This window comes from Salvelinus sp. IW2-2015, linkage group LG7 (assembly GCF_002910315.2).
Source record: "Salvelinus sp. IW2-2015 linkage group LG7, ASM291031v2, whole genome shotgun sequence".
Taxonomy (NCBI): domain Eukaryota; kingdom Metazoa; phylum Chordata; class Actinopteri; order Salmoniformes; family Salmonidae; genus Salvelinus; species Salvelinus sp. IW2-2015.
Window position 1 is genome coordinate 17653400 of NC_036847.1, and position 17720 is coordinate 17671119.

The window sequence follows — 17720 nt, forward strand, 5'->3', positions numbered from 1 at the left end:
TAGTTCTAATATAGATTGTGTCATGTCTTTATCTATCTGATATTATGTTAATGTAACTAGTCTAATATAGATTGTATCATGTCTTTATCTATCTGATATTATGTTAATGTAAACTAGGTCTAATATAAGATTGGTGTCATGTCTTTTATCTATCTGATATTATGTTAATGTGACTAGTCAATATAGATTGATATCATGTCTTTTATCTATCTGATATTATTTGTTTAATGAATAGTCTAAGTAGATTTGTCATGTCTTTATCTATCTGATATTATTGTTAATGTGACTAGTCTAATATAGATTGTGTCATGTCTTTATCTATCTGATATTATGTTAATGTAACTAGTCTAATATAGATTGTGTCATGTCTTTATCTATCTGATATTATGTTAATGTAACTAGTCTAATATAGATTGTGTCATGTTCTTTATCTATCTGATATTATGTTAATGTGACTAGATCTAATATAGATTGTGTTCATGTCTTTATCTATCTGACTATTATTTAATGTAACTAGTCTAATTATAGATTGTGTCATGTCTTTATCTATCTTGATATTATGTTAATGTGACTAGTTCTAATATAGATTGTGTCATGTCTTTTGTCCATCTGATATTTATGTTACTAGGTCTACACTTGTTACCGCTGTTTTCTCTGTTCACATTCATTCATTCATTCATTCACATTTGCAGTCGTGTCAGTAAGCCAAACTATTCAGTATTTTGTCTTTTGCATACATGAATAACTAGGCTACTACTTACAGCATTTAGTTAGCATTAGTCTATATTCTTTTCCAAAAACAGCATTGATGTAGGGCGCTGTCCATTGTGCTGATGCAGCGCAGCAGAGATAGGTTACTGATTTCAAAAGGACACCATGATCTCAGTCTGGACATTTGAACTTTATGTTTATTGCGGTAGATGAGAATGATTATATAAGCAGAATTCTATATTATTCCAATGCAAGAACCCCCCCCCCCCCTCAAAACTACTTTTTGAATACTATTAAACTTTTTCCTCCTGTAGTATATTTCTGGAGTTAAACTGTAGGCCTGACAATAATGTATTTTCCCTTAGTACTTCCTGCTCCAGACCAGCTGACTGTTGACTCAGTGGACACCACATCAGCTGCTGTTAGCTGGAACCAGCCACCAGGATTGGACCAAACCCAACATCATTACCAGATCTCCTACCACWGTCCAGGGACAGAACCACACATCACTACCACGTCTTCACACAGCATSACTCTCTCTGATCTGGAACCTGCTACTCAGTACTCTATCACTGTCTGCACTAAGCTGGAAAATGGAAGGCAAAGTCAACTGGTGTCAACAACCCTCACCACAGGTAAGGAAGTACCCTACTTAAGTATTATATCTGGTGTCAAAGTTTATTATACCTTAACTCGTTATCAAAATGATTCTATAAACTAATCATAAGGAATGTATCAGTATGGGATGTAAAGGTACAGTATCTTCCCTGATGAGAAATATATGATGGTGAATTCCCCAGTTCTCATGTTGCAGTTTGGTGCTGAAATTAATTATCTTTAAAAATAATAATAWKATGATTTAAATTAATGGTTTCTTCAACTAATGTGAGTCATTATGTCAAGGACCTGGTGTGCCTCTGCTTGCTTTAACCCAGTGAGTCCCAACGTCACACCTGCATGATTTACTACTTTAAACCCTTTTAACCATTGTGAACATACTTCTAGGTTGTACCATTGGATTCGTCTATTTCTTCTGCATCCGTTGGTATCAACTATTAGTCTGTGTGATTTAACAATCACATTTCAATCAAATSTACTTATAAAGCCCTTTTTATATCAGCAGATGTCMCAAAGTGCTATACAGAAACCCAGCCTAAAACCCCAAACAGCAAGCAATGTAGATGTAGAWGCACGGTGGCCAGTAAAAACTCCCTAGAAAGGCAGGAACCTAGTAAGAAACCTAAAGAGGAACCAGGCTCTGAGGGGTGGCCAGTCCTCTTCAGGCTGTGCTGGGTGGAAATTATAAGAGTACATGGCCATTAAGGCCAGATTGTTCTTCAAGATGGTTAAACTGTTTCGTAGATGACAGCAGGGTCAAATAATAATCAGTGGTTGTATAGGGTGCAACAGTTCAGTACCTCAGGAGTAAAATTTCAGTTGGCTTTTCATAGCCGAGCATTCTGACGTCGAGACAGCAGGTGCGGTAGAGAGAAGAGAGAGTCGAAATCAGCAGGTCCGGGACAGGTAACACATCCGGTGAACAGGCCAGGGTTCCCTATGTCGTGTCTTTGTTATCGTTAAATTGAAGACTTATAGTTTTTTATCATAGATTCCCTGTAATTAGGGATTATGCGATCACTTGAGTAATAACGTAACTAATTAACTATGAATTCGAGGGCACCAGGGAAAGTTATTAGATTACAAAGTTATAATTTCCCAATATAACTTTCAGATATTTTCATATCTGATCAATAGTCTTCTAATTAATGATTTATTTATTATCCTCACGTTAGTCTCATTCCAACGTCGTAAATCGTTGATCTGCACGAACCCAGTCTTCACTATGAATCATTCCATACATCAATTGTCTTAAATCATTTATTTATTACTAAACAAATAAGAATTAAGAACTGCATAAAAAAAACAACTTAAAATAGTTAATGAAATGATGGGAGCAATATGCCCTAGTGGGCTGAACCGGCATGGCGGCTGTAAGACAAAGGGAAAGTTGCGTTCGACTAAGAATTCACCTACAGAGTTACAGTTCAATTAAGAAGTTAAGGCAAAATTGCGACATGCTAAGGATCCTAATCTAAACACATGGAACGGCTGCTGGACCAATTCGGGAACAATTTGCAAATCCGAATATATCATATAGTACGGTTCAGAACTGTGTGTGTCGCCCTAGGTCTTGGGAGAAGTTCGTTTTGGTTGGAGTGAAGTTCTGTCGTCGGTTGATGGATTGTTTCAGTGAGGACAATTCCGTGGTATAGGCAGAATGGATGTGTTCGGCAGGTTGTCTTTCTTCGCGTTCAATGATACCGAATTCCTAGCTGCAGACTAGAAGTCAATATCAAAGACTTGTTCTTATTCTGTCGGTATCGATAGTCTAAGAGTTTAACCACGTGGGATGGTTAAAAGATTCAGCAGTCTGGTCTCAAACCTTGGCCCTCTCGTTATCGAGGTAAGCTGGTCTGCAACCTTTGTCCTCTCGTGATTGAGAGAAACATGGTCTAAATGGTCATTTCCTAAAGTTGGCTTTTATTCAGATAGCAGAGAGGGGTGGTCCCCTGGTCTCTGACCCATACTGGGCTCAGGGCGGTCCTTGGATTTAGTTCAAATGAAAAAGGTATTTGTCTTTTTCTTAATTAAACAGTCCAAAATCATATTACACAATTATACAAACAGTATCATACTCACTCATTCATTTTATACAACAAACAGATGTAAACCTCATATCTGAGGTTATTATATAAACAGCGGTATGGTAATGTGGTCCCACAGTCTCTCCTGAGTTTCTCACATGGGGACAAATGGACATGTTAATAGCTGGACTCCCCACCGGCCTTTAATACTTTTTCCGGAACATGAAATCTGTTCGTACCTCAAGTTCTGTGAGGTGGAAGAGAATTCCTTTGTCCTGAAAGTTTACCCTCTGTCTTAATACTGTTTGTGGTGGGGAGATTCTCAGGAATTTACGACATCTCTCTGTGATCACCGCATGGGTTGTGGTAGGAAAGGGAGAGGCAGGGAGAGGGGGATGGGGTTTGCAGTACCCAAGCAGGCAACGTCATGACACCTACCTGCAGGCAGAACAGTTGAAACTGGACGTGCTAACAGAGGCTGAATGGGGAGCAGTGTTTGTGAGACAAGGGTGGATCACGAATGAGCCTGGGTCTGGGTCTTTTAACAGAAATGTTTGTTGAGTCCGAATGTTTTGAGCTACAAACCATGAAACGCTGTCTATGAAAATCTGAGACTCTCACAAACACGAACAAGAACACATAACGTTTTGCTCTATGACAATCACAAGCTACACATGAGTTATTAGGTGAGGAGTTCTTCTACACAGAAGATCATAKGAAATCCCAGGACATAGTGTCTACAATACTGTGATGAGCTCACATAGTTGCTGTCACAAACTCCAAATTCCACACAGTTATCACTGATGAGGGGGATATTCATTTCCCAACGAGCAAACACCATCTGTACGAACAGCATTCATATAAATACATTAATATCAGGGGTATTTGCTTTGGCTGACAACATTTGTCAACAACACTCATGGATGCAACGGTTTATGTAAAAAGAAATGTGTTCTACTTGTAGCCCTGGTTGTCCTGAATAGAAAATGGTTAAACACTTCATTGCGGTGGCGAAATATSAGGTCTGGACATTCCGATAATTGGAAGACAATTAAATGAAAAGCCCCATTGTGCTGGGTTCTCTGGGCTGATAGGGTTTTTATTTATTTTACCAGGTAAGTTGACTGAGAGCACATTCTCATTTACAGCAACAACCTGGAGAATAGTGACTTGGGGAGAGGAGGGGGGATGAATGAGCCAATTGTAAGCTGGGGATGATTAGGTGACCATGATGGGATGCGGGCCATATTGAGAATTTAGCCAGGACACCGGGGTAACACCTCTACTCTTACAATAAGTACCATGGGATCTTTAGTGACCACAAAGAGTCAGGACAGCCGTTTAACATCCCACCCGAAAGACAGCACCCTACACAGAGCAATGTCCCCAATCACTGCCCTGGGGCATTGGGATATTTATTTGGACCAGAGGAAAGGTTTCCTCTTACTGGCCCTCCAAAACCACTTCTAGCAGCATCTGGGTTCCCATCCAAGGACTGAGCAGGACCAACCCTGCTTAGCTTCAGATGCAAGCCAGCATTGGGATGCAGTTATCCAAAGGACCGTATAAAACATTTGTTATTGTGGAGAATATAATGACCTTTTTTGTTGCCATGGCGTAACATGTTTGCAGTGGCACAGTGAAGTTAATAAATGCATAAAGTGGAAACTTTTTTTTTTACATGACATATCTAACCCCGGTTGTGTGACTTCTGCTTCAGCTTATTTCTTCACATATCAAAAGGAATTGCAAGCTGACCTTTTCTAGTTTTCAACTACTATTCTACTTCTTCTCCTGTAGTATATTTCTAGAGTTAAACTATAGCCTTGACAATAATGTATTTTCCCTTAGTACTTCCTGNCAGCAACAACCTGGAGAATAGTGACTTGGGGAGAGGAGGGGGGATGAATGAGCCAATTGTAAGCTGGGGATGATTAGGTGACCATGATGGGATGCGGGCCATATTGAGAATTTAGCCAGGACACCGGGGTAACACCTCTACTCTTACAATAAGTACCATGGGATCTTTAGTGACCACAAAGAGTCAGGACAGCCGTTTAACATCCCACCCGAAAGACAGCACCCTACACAGAGCAATGTCCCCAATCACTGCCCTGGGGCATTGGGATATTTATTTGGACCAGAGGAAAGGTTTCCTCTTACTGGCCCTCCAAAACCACTTCTAGCAGCATCTGGGTTCCCATCCAAGGACTGAGCAGGACCAACCCTGCTTAGCTTCAGATGCAAGCCAGCATTGGGATGCAGTTATCCAAAGGACCGTATAAAACATTTGTTATTGTGGAGAATATAATGACCTTTTTTGTTGCCATGGCGTAACATGTTTGCAGTGGCACAGTGAAGTTAATAAATGCATAAAGTGGAAACTTTTTTTTTTACATGACATATCTAACCCCGGTTGTGTGACTTCTGCTTCAGCTTATTTCTTCACATATCAAAAGGAATTGCAAGCTGACCTTTTCTAGTTTTCAACTACTATTCTACTTCTTCTCCTGTAGTATATTTCTAGAGTTAAACTATAGCCTTGACAATAATGTATTTTCCCTTAGTACTTCCTGTTCCAGACCAGCTGACTGTTGACTCAGTGGACACCACATCAGCTGCTGTTAGCTGGAGCCAGCCACCAGGATTGAACCAAACCCAACATCATTACCAGATATCCTACCAGTGTCCAGGGACAGAACCACACATCACTACCACATCTTCACACRGCATCACTCTCTCTGACCTGCAAGGTGGTACTCAGTACTCTGTCACTGTCTGCACTGTGCTGGAAAATGGAACGAAAAGTCAACTGGTATCAACAACCCTCACCACAGGTAAGGAAGTACCCTACTTAAGTATTGTCTGGGAAAAATCTGGTTGAATCAACTTTATTTAAACGTAAATTGTCAACGTATTGTGACATAGAATATACGTGGAAAATACATTGGATTTGAAAAAAGTAATCAACAAACTGTTGTTTTGACTGGAATACATTTTTGATGGTGAATTTCCTGGATCTTTCTTTTTCCTGATCTTCCTTTCTATCTACAGGATCTTGTCTCAAGGAGCTGTTTTCAAAGACTGGACTAGAAGATCATTATGAAAACAAGCTGACGTTAAGTACTGTCCTTGAGATAAATGCTGATACTACATCAGATGAACCTCTTACCACTATACAGTCACTTCCAGGGGCCTTCCTGAAGAAATTAATGATGGCAAATGTGAATGCTAGGAGTGTGAAATGTATGTCCACTGACCAGGAGGTTTCCTATTGTGGTGTAGACAACCTGACCACTGACACTGATAACAGCGATGTCATTAATCCACTGGACCTGATAACTGCCCTGTTTCTGAGCTCAGATGGTTTCCTGCAGCAGGAGATGGTCCAGAAAATGTCAACATGTCAGTTTGCTGTTCCTCTTCTGCTGCCCAACTGTGACACAGAACGAAGCACTTTGATGCTGTGGGCCTTGAGGGACATAGTGAGGAAGTTTAGACCCTCTTCCCAAACAGCCACAAATGCTTTTGTGGAGGAGAGAATTGTTGTCTCTGATATTCCTATGGTGTCCTTTGTTAGGCTAGGAAAGAGTAGCTTGTCTAAGTCTCAGATTTTGAACAAGTTGCTTAGTAACCCTCAACAGTACCATGAYACATTTGTTCATSATGATATGGAATGTGGMGATGYMYCTCGRCAAATCTCAGATGGTCTGGTTGAAATCAGCTGGTACYTTCCATSTGGGAACAGAAACATAGACAKGTTCAYTAAGCCTGTGGCGGTGGCCAATCWCAGAGGAGACATCAGGTCCTTTGTAACACAGTTCTCCTTTCTGTGTCAAACATCAGCTGCAGTTTACATTTTCACTGATGATTTAGAGTCAGATCTCAAGGTTTTGGAAGGAAAAATCACAACAACAGAGTTATTTCTGGTTGTCAATTCTCAGAAAAAAACTTTCAGTGTGGACAAATTGAAGAAAATGATCACAAACTACAGGATAAATCCAAAAAATGTGATTTTGAAGAAGAAGCAGAATGATGCAGAATTCGTCAAAACCCTGCAGTCATCTGTAGGTGACATCATCGAAAAAAGTAAAAACAGATTGACAATTGAAAACATGGCTACCGTGGCTCGTCAGATGGAGATTCTGGTTGATGAAGACAGTGGTGAGTGTCAGAGTGCCAGGAAGATTGCAGATGAAATCACCAGAAACTTCAAAGACACAATGAAATTCAAAGACAAACAGCTACCCTTACAAGGAACAATCTGGAAAGAGCTTTCCCAGTTGGAGAAAGAGAGATGTAGACTGAGAAAAGCAGGGGATCAAGACATTGAACACTACAAGAGCTCTCTGAAGAGAAAGGAGGAAGAGCTGAGAAAGAAGCAAAATACATTTGACATGTCAGATGCAATGGCAAGCTTCATTTTAGGAATGTCAAGATCAGGAGCTGAGCGTTCCTATTTCCTCAAATGGATGCGGATAAATCTGGACAATCTGTCACGGCAGAACCTGTCTAGTTTGCGGGACCGGTACAAAGCTCTTTGCCAAAATTCTCAGGAGAAAAAAGACGACATTAAAGATTTGGATAAGAAATTATCTGATTGTTCCTTGGGACTTGAACACTTCCTGCGTGAGTTGGGCCAGTTATATGAAGCTGCCTGCTCCCTCCCTGAAGACAGTCCTGGAAGGAAACAGATGGAGCATCTCCCTGGATTGTGTGCTCAGATGCTGTTGGATGGTTTCCCCATTGAACTTGTGGATGGAGATGCATCAAATATCCCTCTGAAATGGATATCAGCTGTACTGACTCAGCTTCATACTCTTGTCCAATCCAACAGCAAGATCCGGGTGGTCACAGTTTTAGGTGTCCAAAGCACTGGGAAGTCCACTCTCCTCAACACCATGTTTGGGGTCCAGTTTGCTGTCAGCAGTGGAAGATGTACCAGAGGGGCCTTCATGCAACTGATAAAAGTAAACAAAGAACTCAAGGAGGAGCTGACATGTGACTTCATCATGATCATTGACACAGAGGGGTTGAAATCACCAGAGTTGGCTCAACTAGATGATAGCCATGAACATGACAATGAACTGGCAACACTGGTGATAGGACTCAGTGATGTCACTATCATCAACATCGCCATGGAGAACTCCACAGAGATGAAAGACATTCTACAGATTGTTGTTCATGCTTTTATCAGGATGAAGGAAGTGGGGAAGAAGCCAGTATGTCATTTTGTGCACCAGAATGTGTCAGACATGTCTGCTCATGACAACAACATGAGGGACAGGAAGAAGTTGTTGGAACAGTTGAATGAAATGACCCTGGCAGCAGCCAGAATGGAGAAGAAGGAGAATATCACTAAGTTCACTGACGTGATGGAGTATGATCCAGACACAAGCAGCTGCTATATCCCAGGACTCTGGCATGGGACTCCCCCTATGGCTCCAGTCAATGCAGGCTACAGTGAGGCAGTGTACTGCTTCAAGAAGACCTTAATGAAAGATTTCGGAAAATGCCAGAAAAATTATGACTTGACACATTTCCTGAAGTGGACACAAAGCCTGTGGGAGGCAGTGAAATTTGAGAAATTCATCTTTAGTTTCAGAAACAGCTTGGTTGCAGATGCGTACTCCAGATTATGCTCTGAGTACAATGGTTGGGAATGGGCCTTCCAGAAAGAGATGTATAAATGGATGGTGAGTGCTGAAACTGAAATATCCAATATTGGCATGACAGATCAACATCCCCAGAGGTCCATAAGAGATGTGCAAAACGACTTGTTGAGAGAAGCATCTAAGAAGCTTGCAGAGGGAGAAAAGGAAATCCAAGACAATCTAGTAAAATACTTTGAAAAGCAAGACGGCCATGTCAATCTGGTGGAAAAATACAAGGAGGACTTTGTGTCCAGTGCCAAAACACTGAGAAAGGAGATAGAAAACACGGTGAAGAACAAATTGCTAGGAACTGTTGAAATCAATGAGGGAATGACAGAACTGAAGAACATCAAGAGCTCTCAGACAAGTACAATGGAAAAGAAGGTTCTGACTCTGCTGCAGAACTGTAAAAATAAAGAATCTGTTCTATCAGATGAGGCCCTCAGTAATGAGTTTGAAATCATGTGGAGGGACACTCTGTCTGAGATAACTTTCAAAGGACTCCAAAGAAGAGATGTGGCTCAAAATACCTTCCTCATGTTACGTGATAATCTGATAACGAGGGGGAGTCATGTCAACAAGATGGTGGTTGGAAACAGTCTGGTGGATTGTGGGAGAAAAGCCTTTGTTTTGGAATCAGAGAGTTGGTGGCAGCAGGCTAAAAACATAGCAAAGCACTTGAATCCCGACCATCACAGGAAAAAACTACAAGACCTCTGTGATGACATCATAAAACAGTGTCTGGAGTTTATGACCCAGAGGGTGAAAAGCAAAACTGATTACCATGACACTCACATCAAAGAACTGCTTAGAATAATTGACCAAACATTACAACAACACACACAAGTTAAAGCCAGTGAGGAATGTGAGGTTTCTCTCAAACAACACATCTGTGGCAGAGCAGCCAGAGAGTTCCAGAAGATGCATGATGATTTCATTGAAGTCAATGACCCAAGGAAGTGTCTGGAACTGTCTAAGAACAAGTACCTTACTGAGTTCAGAGACTTATTTCATAACCGAGACCAGTGCCTAAAGAAAGCTAAGGACTTCACAAAGCTGTGTTTGCAGCCAGCTGTACGGGACTATGTGACCAAATTGATTGGTCCTGATGTGATTGATGAAGTGAAGACAGGTGAAGGGTCAGAGGATTACAGCACCCGAGGGGCTTTCCAGTTCTCCATTTTGAAACAGCTACTGATGGATGGAGAATATGAGAAATATAGAGAGTACATTAACCATTATGAACAGTTTGTGAAGGACTGGCTGTTTGACCAGATTGTCCAACGACTTTCAAAGGACAACGGTCTGAAGAAACTAGAGATACAACATCTGTCAGCGATAGTCCAAATCATAATTGCTGCCATTTCAAATGTCAGCAATAAAGCTAATGTAAATGATATCAAGATGTTCATTAACATTATTTGCAATGCTCTTGGAGAGAAGCTTGTCTTTTCCAAAGATGCTCTGGATTCCATTCTGATGCTTATTCTTCAAGATGCAAACACAAAGCAGTTTGCTGTCTACCTCAAAGAGTTTGTGGGAGAAATGGAGCAGTCACTGGCAGCTGAGTACAACAAGGGAGTGGACATCAAAGAGAGACTCAGATCTCTACCATTCAAGCCTCATGACGAGATGTTCACCAGTCTGTTTGGCTGTGGGAAGCAATGTCCCTTCTGTGGTGTACCCTGTGAAGCAGGGGGGAAAGAGCACAAAAAACACCATGCCTCCATTCACCGTTCAGAAGGTATCAATGGTTATAGCGATCATTATTCAAATAAATTAGTAATAGAGATATGTTCATCTCTTGTGGTTAGTGACGCATCATTCTCCAACACTGAGACTGGAGGAACATTTCACCCCTGCAAGGACTACCAGAAATATTACCCTGACTGGTTAATAACTGGAGATTCCAGCATTGAGGCTTCAGATTACTGGAAGTATGTGATGGCCACATTCAATGAGACAATCGCTAAAGGCAAACATGCACTTCCTGCTGATGTCCCAGAGGACTGGAAGGCAATAACACCTGAGGATGCATTGAAGAGCTTGAAAAAGTCATTCAACATGAAATAAAGTGAAGTTCCATATAAAGACTTGTTGACCAGAAACATGATTGACGTTTCATAGACTTAACAACCAGAAATTACATTTCACAGAATCATCATATGTAGAACCAGTCGTCTCAATAAAGTTTTTGAAATAATGTGCAGATACCCAATGCAATTTAGAAAAGAACAACTGCAGCAGGAAAAACACATTATCAGATGCATTCATAAACTATATAACATCTTAGGAATTTACAGATCAGATGTTCCATAGTGAAATAGCTAACACTTTGAATATGATGTGAAAGGAATACAACATTTAACATCATAATGTAGGTGTAAGCAGAGCACTTATTAAGCTACATTCAGAAATCATACAGATAATAAGAGTAAATATGAATACCAACAAGTTAACCAACAGATTCAGAGTGTTTTACTTGCTAATGTCCATAAATAAACACAACTTTCATTTAGTTGACCATTTAACCTATGGCTTGGTATGCCTTAATCACAGATTAATGATTGGAAGTGACTGTATGTTCGTTTAGTGGTAAACGGTTGGCTTGGCTTGGCTTTTGTTTTTGTAATTTGACCTTTTGCATTTTAATCTTAATGTAATTTTTATTGTGAACAAATCCACAATTGGCTTGGCTTGGCTTTTGTTTGAATAAATCCATTTGTTTGAATAATTTATTTAAGCAAAAATGATAACTAAGAATATTTAAAATGTGTTTATATTGGACCACCCCTTGTAATTTGTTCAAAACGTGGTCAGTTTTGAAGGTATTTTCCGACGTCCTCAGGACATGACGTCCAATTTCGAAGTCCATCTTGAGCAATCTGCCTGGATGATGATGATGAGGATTTATATTTGTTGTTGATGTTTTTACTTTTGTTGATGATGATTCTATTTTTGTTATTGACACGGATTTTGTTATTGATGTTTATTTTATTTTAGTAGTTGATGATGTGAGATGGAACTCTGTAGACTGGAGGGAATGACTTTCAGTTGGCCAAACTATTACCATGATGAAGACAAAAAAAGTAAATTTTTTTCTGCAATGAACATATACTGTAGTTTACAGACATATTGTGAGATGAAACAAAATTTGCTTCCATTAAAACTAAAAATACTTTTTCATTTTGTATTATCTTGTGACTAGAGATGATGAATACAAATCAATCAATTAACAAAACATGATTTATTTTAAAAACTTGATTTGTTTCCCTTGGAATCTGTTGTAGGCTATAACATTTCAATCGGGTATCTACAAATAAAGGCCCACAAAGTGTGTATCAAGCGTCTCAAGTTAAGTGCTGATCTAGGATCAGGTCCAACCTGTCCATGTAATCTTATTCATTATTATCTAAAAGGCTAGACTGATCCTAGATCAGGTCCAACCTGTCCATGTAATCTTATTCATTATTATCTAAAAGGCTAGACTGATCCTAGATCAGGTCCAACCTGTCCATGTAGTCTTATTCAATGTGATCTAAAAGGCTAAACTGATCCTGAGTTAGCGCTCTTGCTCTGAGACGCTTGAGACATTCAGCCCCTGGTAGTAGAGAAAAAAATAATTTACCATTAGATTGTGATGTTGGTATGGCATCTGTGGAAATGTAAACAGACCAAATGCTTAAAAACCCCTCTTCCCCTTGTCTTGTCCCCTGAATCTGCACTGATTGGCAGATCAGTGAAGGAGAGGACTGAATTTCAGAGGACTGAGAAAGAGCCAAAGTGTATAAGGGTAGTCTTGTGTGTTGAGTAAAACAACTAGTCCTTGGTACTATATTTAACCTATAGGTATTCTCAATTATTATAATCCAATATATACCCAATATATTTATCCAGTATATTCTATATATTATATGTATGCACTGTGTGAATCAGTAGAATGTATATACTGTGTTGGGATCCTCACTCCTGTTCAGAAGTCAGAAACAACACTTAATTAAAAAGGTCACAGACAAGCTGACAGAGAAATTCCTCTAGCTGCTCATTCTGGACCAGTGAATACACTGACCAAGACATTCTGAAACCTGAGTTGTTGACCAGATCAAAACATGTATTTTTAAGTATCATGACAGTGCTCTTAGCACCACGTTACCTGTCTGTTAAACATGTTTATGCCATATTTGGCTAAGTAGTTTTCACCTGTCAACTATATAATTATTGGTAGCAGTGACGGCCGAGGAACCTTCCCATGTAGACCAATCAAATGTATGGGGGGTTTTGGGTCCACCAACTGTGTGAGTTGGCAACATAAAAGGCATGTAGATCTTGACATTGTCATGGTGTTTGTTGAAGTGCAACCCTTCCACCATGGTGTATTAAAATAATATTGGAACTGGAGAACCTGTCATAGATTCCTTGAGTCGTCTCATCACTCCTCTATGAATCTGAATTCAATATTTCATCTTCAGTTTAAATCTGGGATTTGAACAACAATCAAACCGCTTCTGCAACACTTGTTTACAAGTTTAATTCGCTTTAATAATCTCAACTTGTCATCACACCAGTAGTGGTGTAATGCCCGTGGTGTAGTGGATGAAGGAGTCAGACGCAGGAGACAGAGAGTTCAGAGTAGCGTTCCAATTTAATTCCCAACACGGGTGAAACACGACGCTACTCTAAAAGTAAATGCTCCACCACAATAAAGTGAGAACACGAAATCACAAGACACAACGTACACGAACCGTGACACACAAGAATGTACTACCTGTACACACAACAATCCCGCACACCCAGCAGGCCGGGCTGCTGGGGAATAAAGCCCCACTAATCACCCTAACCACAAACAGGTGTAACCACTAAACAAAAAGGGAGGGGGAAGAAAAGTCAGTAGCAGCTAGTAGGCCGGTGACGACAACCGCCGAGCGCCACCCGAACAGGAAGGGGAGCCACCTTTGGTGGGAGTCGTTACAAGTGGTGTGTGGGTAAAATCACTGGGTAAGCCATATTACAACCCTTGCTGTGATAATTGCGTTGTTTGCTCTATAACCTGTTAGTTTCATATGCCTTGACGCGGTGATATATAGGCCTAAGGCCAAGATAATAAGAAGACACAACTAAACCTTTGTTTCGTCACAAAACCAGAGAGCAACCTCTGTCCGGTGATCACACAGATAACTATGTTCAACACCATCACTGTTCTGCAGGTTTTCTGACATCTAAACTACTATAACAGGTCAGTTATCTGGTGGTAGTATAGTGTTCTGACATCTACACTACTATAACAGGTCAGTTATCTGGTGATAGTATAGTGTTATAAGTAGTGTAGATGTCAAGAACTATACTATCACCAGATAACGACCTGTTATAGTAGTGTACGATGTCAGAACACTATACTATCACCAGATAACTGACCTGTTATAGTAGTGTAGATGTCAGAACACTATACTATCACCAGATACTGACCTGTTATAGTAGTGTAGATGTCAGAACACTATACTATCACCAGATAACTGACCTGTTATAGTATGTTGATGTCAGAACACTACACTATCACCAGATAACTGACCTTTATAGTAGTATAGATGTCAGAACACTATTACTATCACCATATAACTGAACCCTGTTATCAGTTGTAGATGTAGAACACTATACTATCACCAGATAACTGCCTGTATAGTAGTGCGATGTCAGAACACTATACTATCACCAGATACCTGACCTGTTATATAGTGTAGATGTCAGAACACATATACTATCACAGATAACTGACTGTTTATAGTAGTGTAGAGTCAGAACACTAACTATCACCAGATAACTACCTGTTATAGTAGTATAGATGTCAGAACCACATACTATCACCAGATAACTGACCTGTTATAGTAGTGTAGATGTCAGAACACTATACTATCACCAGATAAACTGACCTGTTATAGTAGTGTCGATGTCAGAACACTTTATTTTACTTATCACCAGATACCTGACCTGTTATAGTAGTGTAGATGTCAGAACACTATACTATCACCAGTAACTGACCTGTTATAGTAGTGTAGTGTCAGAACACTTACTACCACAAGATAACTGAGCTCGTTATAGAGTAGAGTCAGAACACTATACTATCACCAGTGATACTGACCTGTATAGTATGTAGATGTCAGAACACTATACTATCACAGATAACTGACCTGTTATAAGTTAATTCAGAACCATACTATACCAGATAACTGACCTGTTATAGAGTGTAGATGTCAGAACTATACTATCCAGATAACTACCTGTTTAATAGTAGTGTAGATGTTCAGAACACTATACTATCACCAGATAACTGACCTGTTATAGTAGTGAGATGTCAGAACACAGAGTTATCACAGAATCTGACCTGTTATAGTAGTGTAGATGTCAAACATAACTATCACCAGTAACTGACCTGTTATAGTAGTGTAGATGTCAGAACTATTACTATCACTAATACTGACCGGTTATAGTAGTGTAGATTCAGAACTATACTATCACCAGATAACTGACCTGTTATAGTAGTGTAGATGTCAGAACACTACACTATCACCAGATACTGACCTGTTATAGTAGTGTAGATGTCAGAACACTATACTATCACCAGATAACTAGCCTGTTATAGTAGCGTAGATGTCAGAACACATATACTATCACCAGATAACTGACCGTTATAGTAGTGTAGATGTCAAACATTATACTATCACCAGATAACTGACGTTATAGTAGTGTAGATGTCAGGACACTATTACTATCACCAGATAACTGACCTGTTATAGTAGTGTATAATGTCAGAACACTATACTATCACCAGATAACTGACCTGTTATAGTAGGTAGATGTCGAAACTATACTATCACCAGATACTGACCTGTTATAGTAGTGTAGATGTCAGAACACTATACTATCACCAGATAACTGACATGTTATAGTAGGTTAGATGTCAGAACTTATACTATCACTAGATATCTGACCTGTTATAGTAGTTGTAGATATCAGAACACTATACTTCACCAGATAACTGACCTGTTATAGTAGTGTAGATGTCAGAACACTATACTATCACCATTGACTGTTATAGGTAGTGTAATGTCAGAACACTATACTATCACCAGATAACTGACCTGTTATAGTTTAGTGTAGATGTCAGAACTATACTATCACCAGATACTGACCTGTTATAGTAGTGTAGATGTCAGAGACACTATACTATCACCAGATAACTGACATGTTATAGTAGTGTAGATGTCAGAACTATACTATCACTAGATACTGACCTGTTATAGTAGTGTAAGATATCAGAACACTATACTATCACCAGATAACTGACCTGTTATAGTAGTGTAGATGTCAGAACACTATACTATCACCAATAACTGACTGTTATAGTAGTGTAGATGTCAGAACACTATACTATCACAGATAAACTGACCTGTTATAGTAGTGTAATATCAGAACACTATACTGATTACCAGATAACTGACCTGTTATAGTAGTGTAGATGTATCATCACCATACTATTCACCAGATAACTGACCTGTTAGTAGTGTGTAGATGTCAGAACACTATACTATCACCAGATAACTGACCTGTTATAGTAGTGTAGATGTCAGAACACTATACTTTCACCAGATAACTGACCTGTTATAGTAGTGTAGATGTCAGAACACTGTACTATCACCAGATAACTGACCTGTATAGTAGTGTAGATGTCAGAACACTATACTATCACCAGATAACTGACCTGTTATAGTAGTGTATAGATGTCAGAACACTATACTATCACCAGATAACTGACCTGTTATAGTAGTGTAGATGTCAGAACACTATACGTATCACCAGATAACTGACCTGTTATAGTATGTAGATATCATCACCATACTTCACCAGATAAACTGACCTGTTATAGTAGTGTAGATGTCAGAACACAATACTATCACCAGATAACTGACCTGTTATAGTAGTGTAGATGTCAGAACACTATACTATTCACCAGATAACTGACCTTGTATAGTAGTGTAGATGTCAGAACACTATACTATCACCAGATAACTGACCTTGTATAGTAGTGTAGATGTCAGAACACTATACTCTCACCAGATAACTGACCTGTTATAGTAGTGTAGATGTCAGAACACTATACATCACCAGATAACTGACCTGTTATAGTAGTGTAGATATCTCACCATACTATCACCAGATAACTGACCTGTTATAGTAGTGTAGATGTCAGAACACTATACTATCACCAGATTACTGACCTGTTATAGTAGTGTAGATGTCAGAACACTATTACTATCACCAGATAACTGACATGTATAGTAGTGTAGATGTCAGAACTATACTATCACTAGATAGCTGACCTGTTATAGTAGTGTAGATATCAGAAACACTATACTATCACCAGATAACTGACCTGTTAGAGTAGTGTAGATGTCAGAACACTATACTATTACCAGATAACTGACCTGTTATAGTAGTTAGAATCATTCACCATACTATCACCAGATAAACCTGACCTGTTATAGTAGTGTAGATGTCAGAACACTATACTATCACCAGATAACTGACCTGTTATAGTAGTGTAGATGTCAGAACACTATACTATCACCAGATAACTGACCTGTATATATAGTGTAGATGTCAGAACACTGTACTATCACCAGATAACTGAACCTGTTATAGTAGTTTAGATGTCAGG

The 17720-nt window shown here is 39.4% G+C and overlaps 2 protein-coding genes across 5 annotated transcripts in view; one reads left to right on the forward strand and one right to left on the reverse strand.

Annotated features, from left to right (window-relative positions):
• tmco4 (transmembrane and coiled-coil domains 4) overlaps positions 1-17720 on the reverse strand; it is a 96818-nt gene that overhangs the window by 66134 nt on the left and 12964 nt on the right. The window lies entirely within an intron of this gene.
• Positions 1054-13411, forward strand: LOC139028037 (interferon-induced very large GTPase 1-like). The gene is made up of 4 exons (XM_070444499.1): positions 1054-1346; positions 5924-6193; positions 6411-12387; positions 12514-13411. The coding sequence occupies exons 1-3, from the start codon at positions 1061-1063 to the stop codon at positions 11081-11083; spliced, it is 5229 nt and encodes a 1742-aa protein (XP_070300600.1). The 5' UTR covers positions 1054-1060; the 3' UTR covers positions 11084-12387; positions 12514-13411.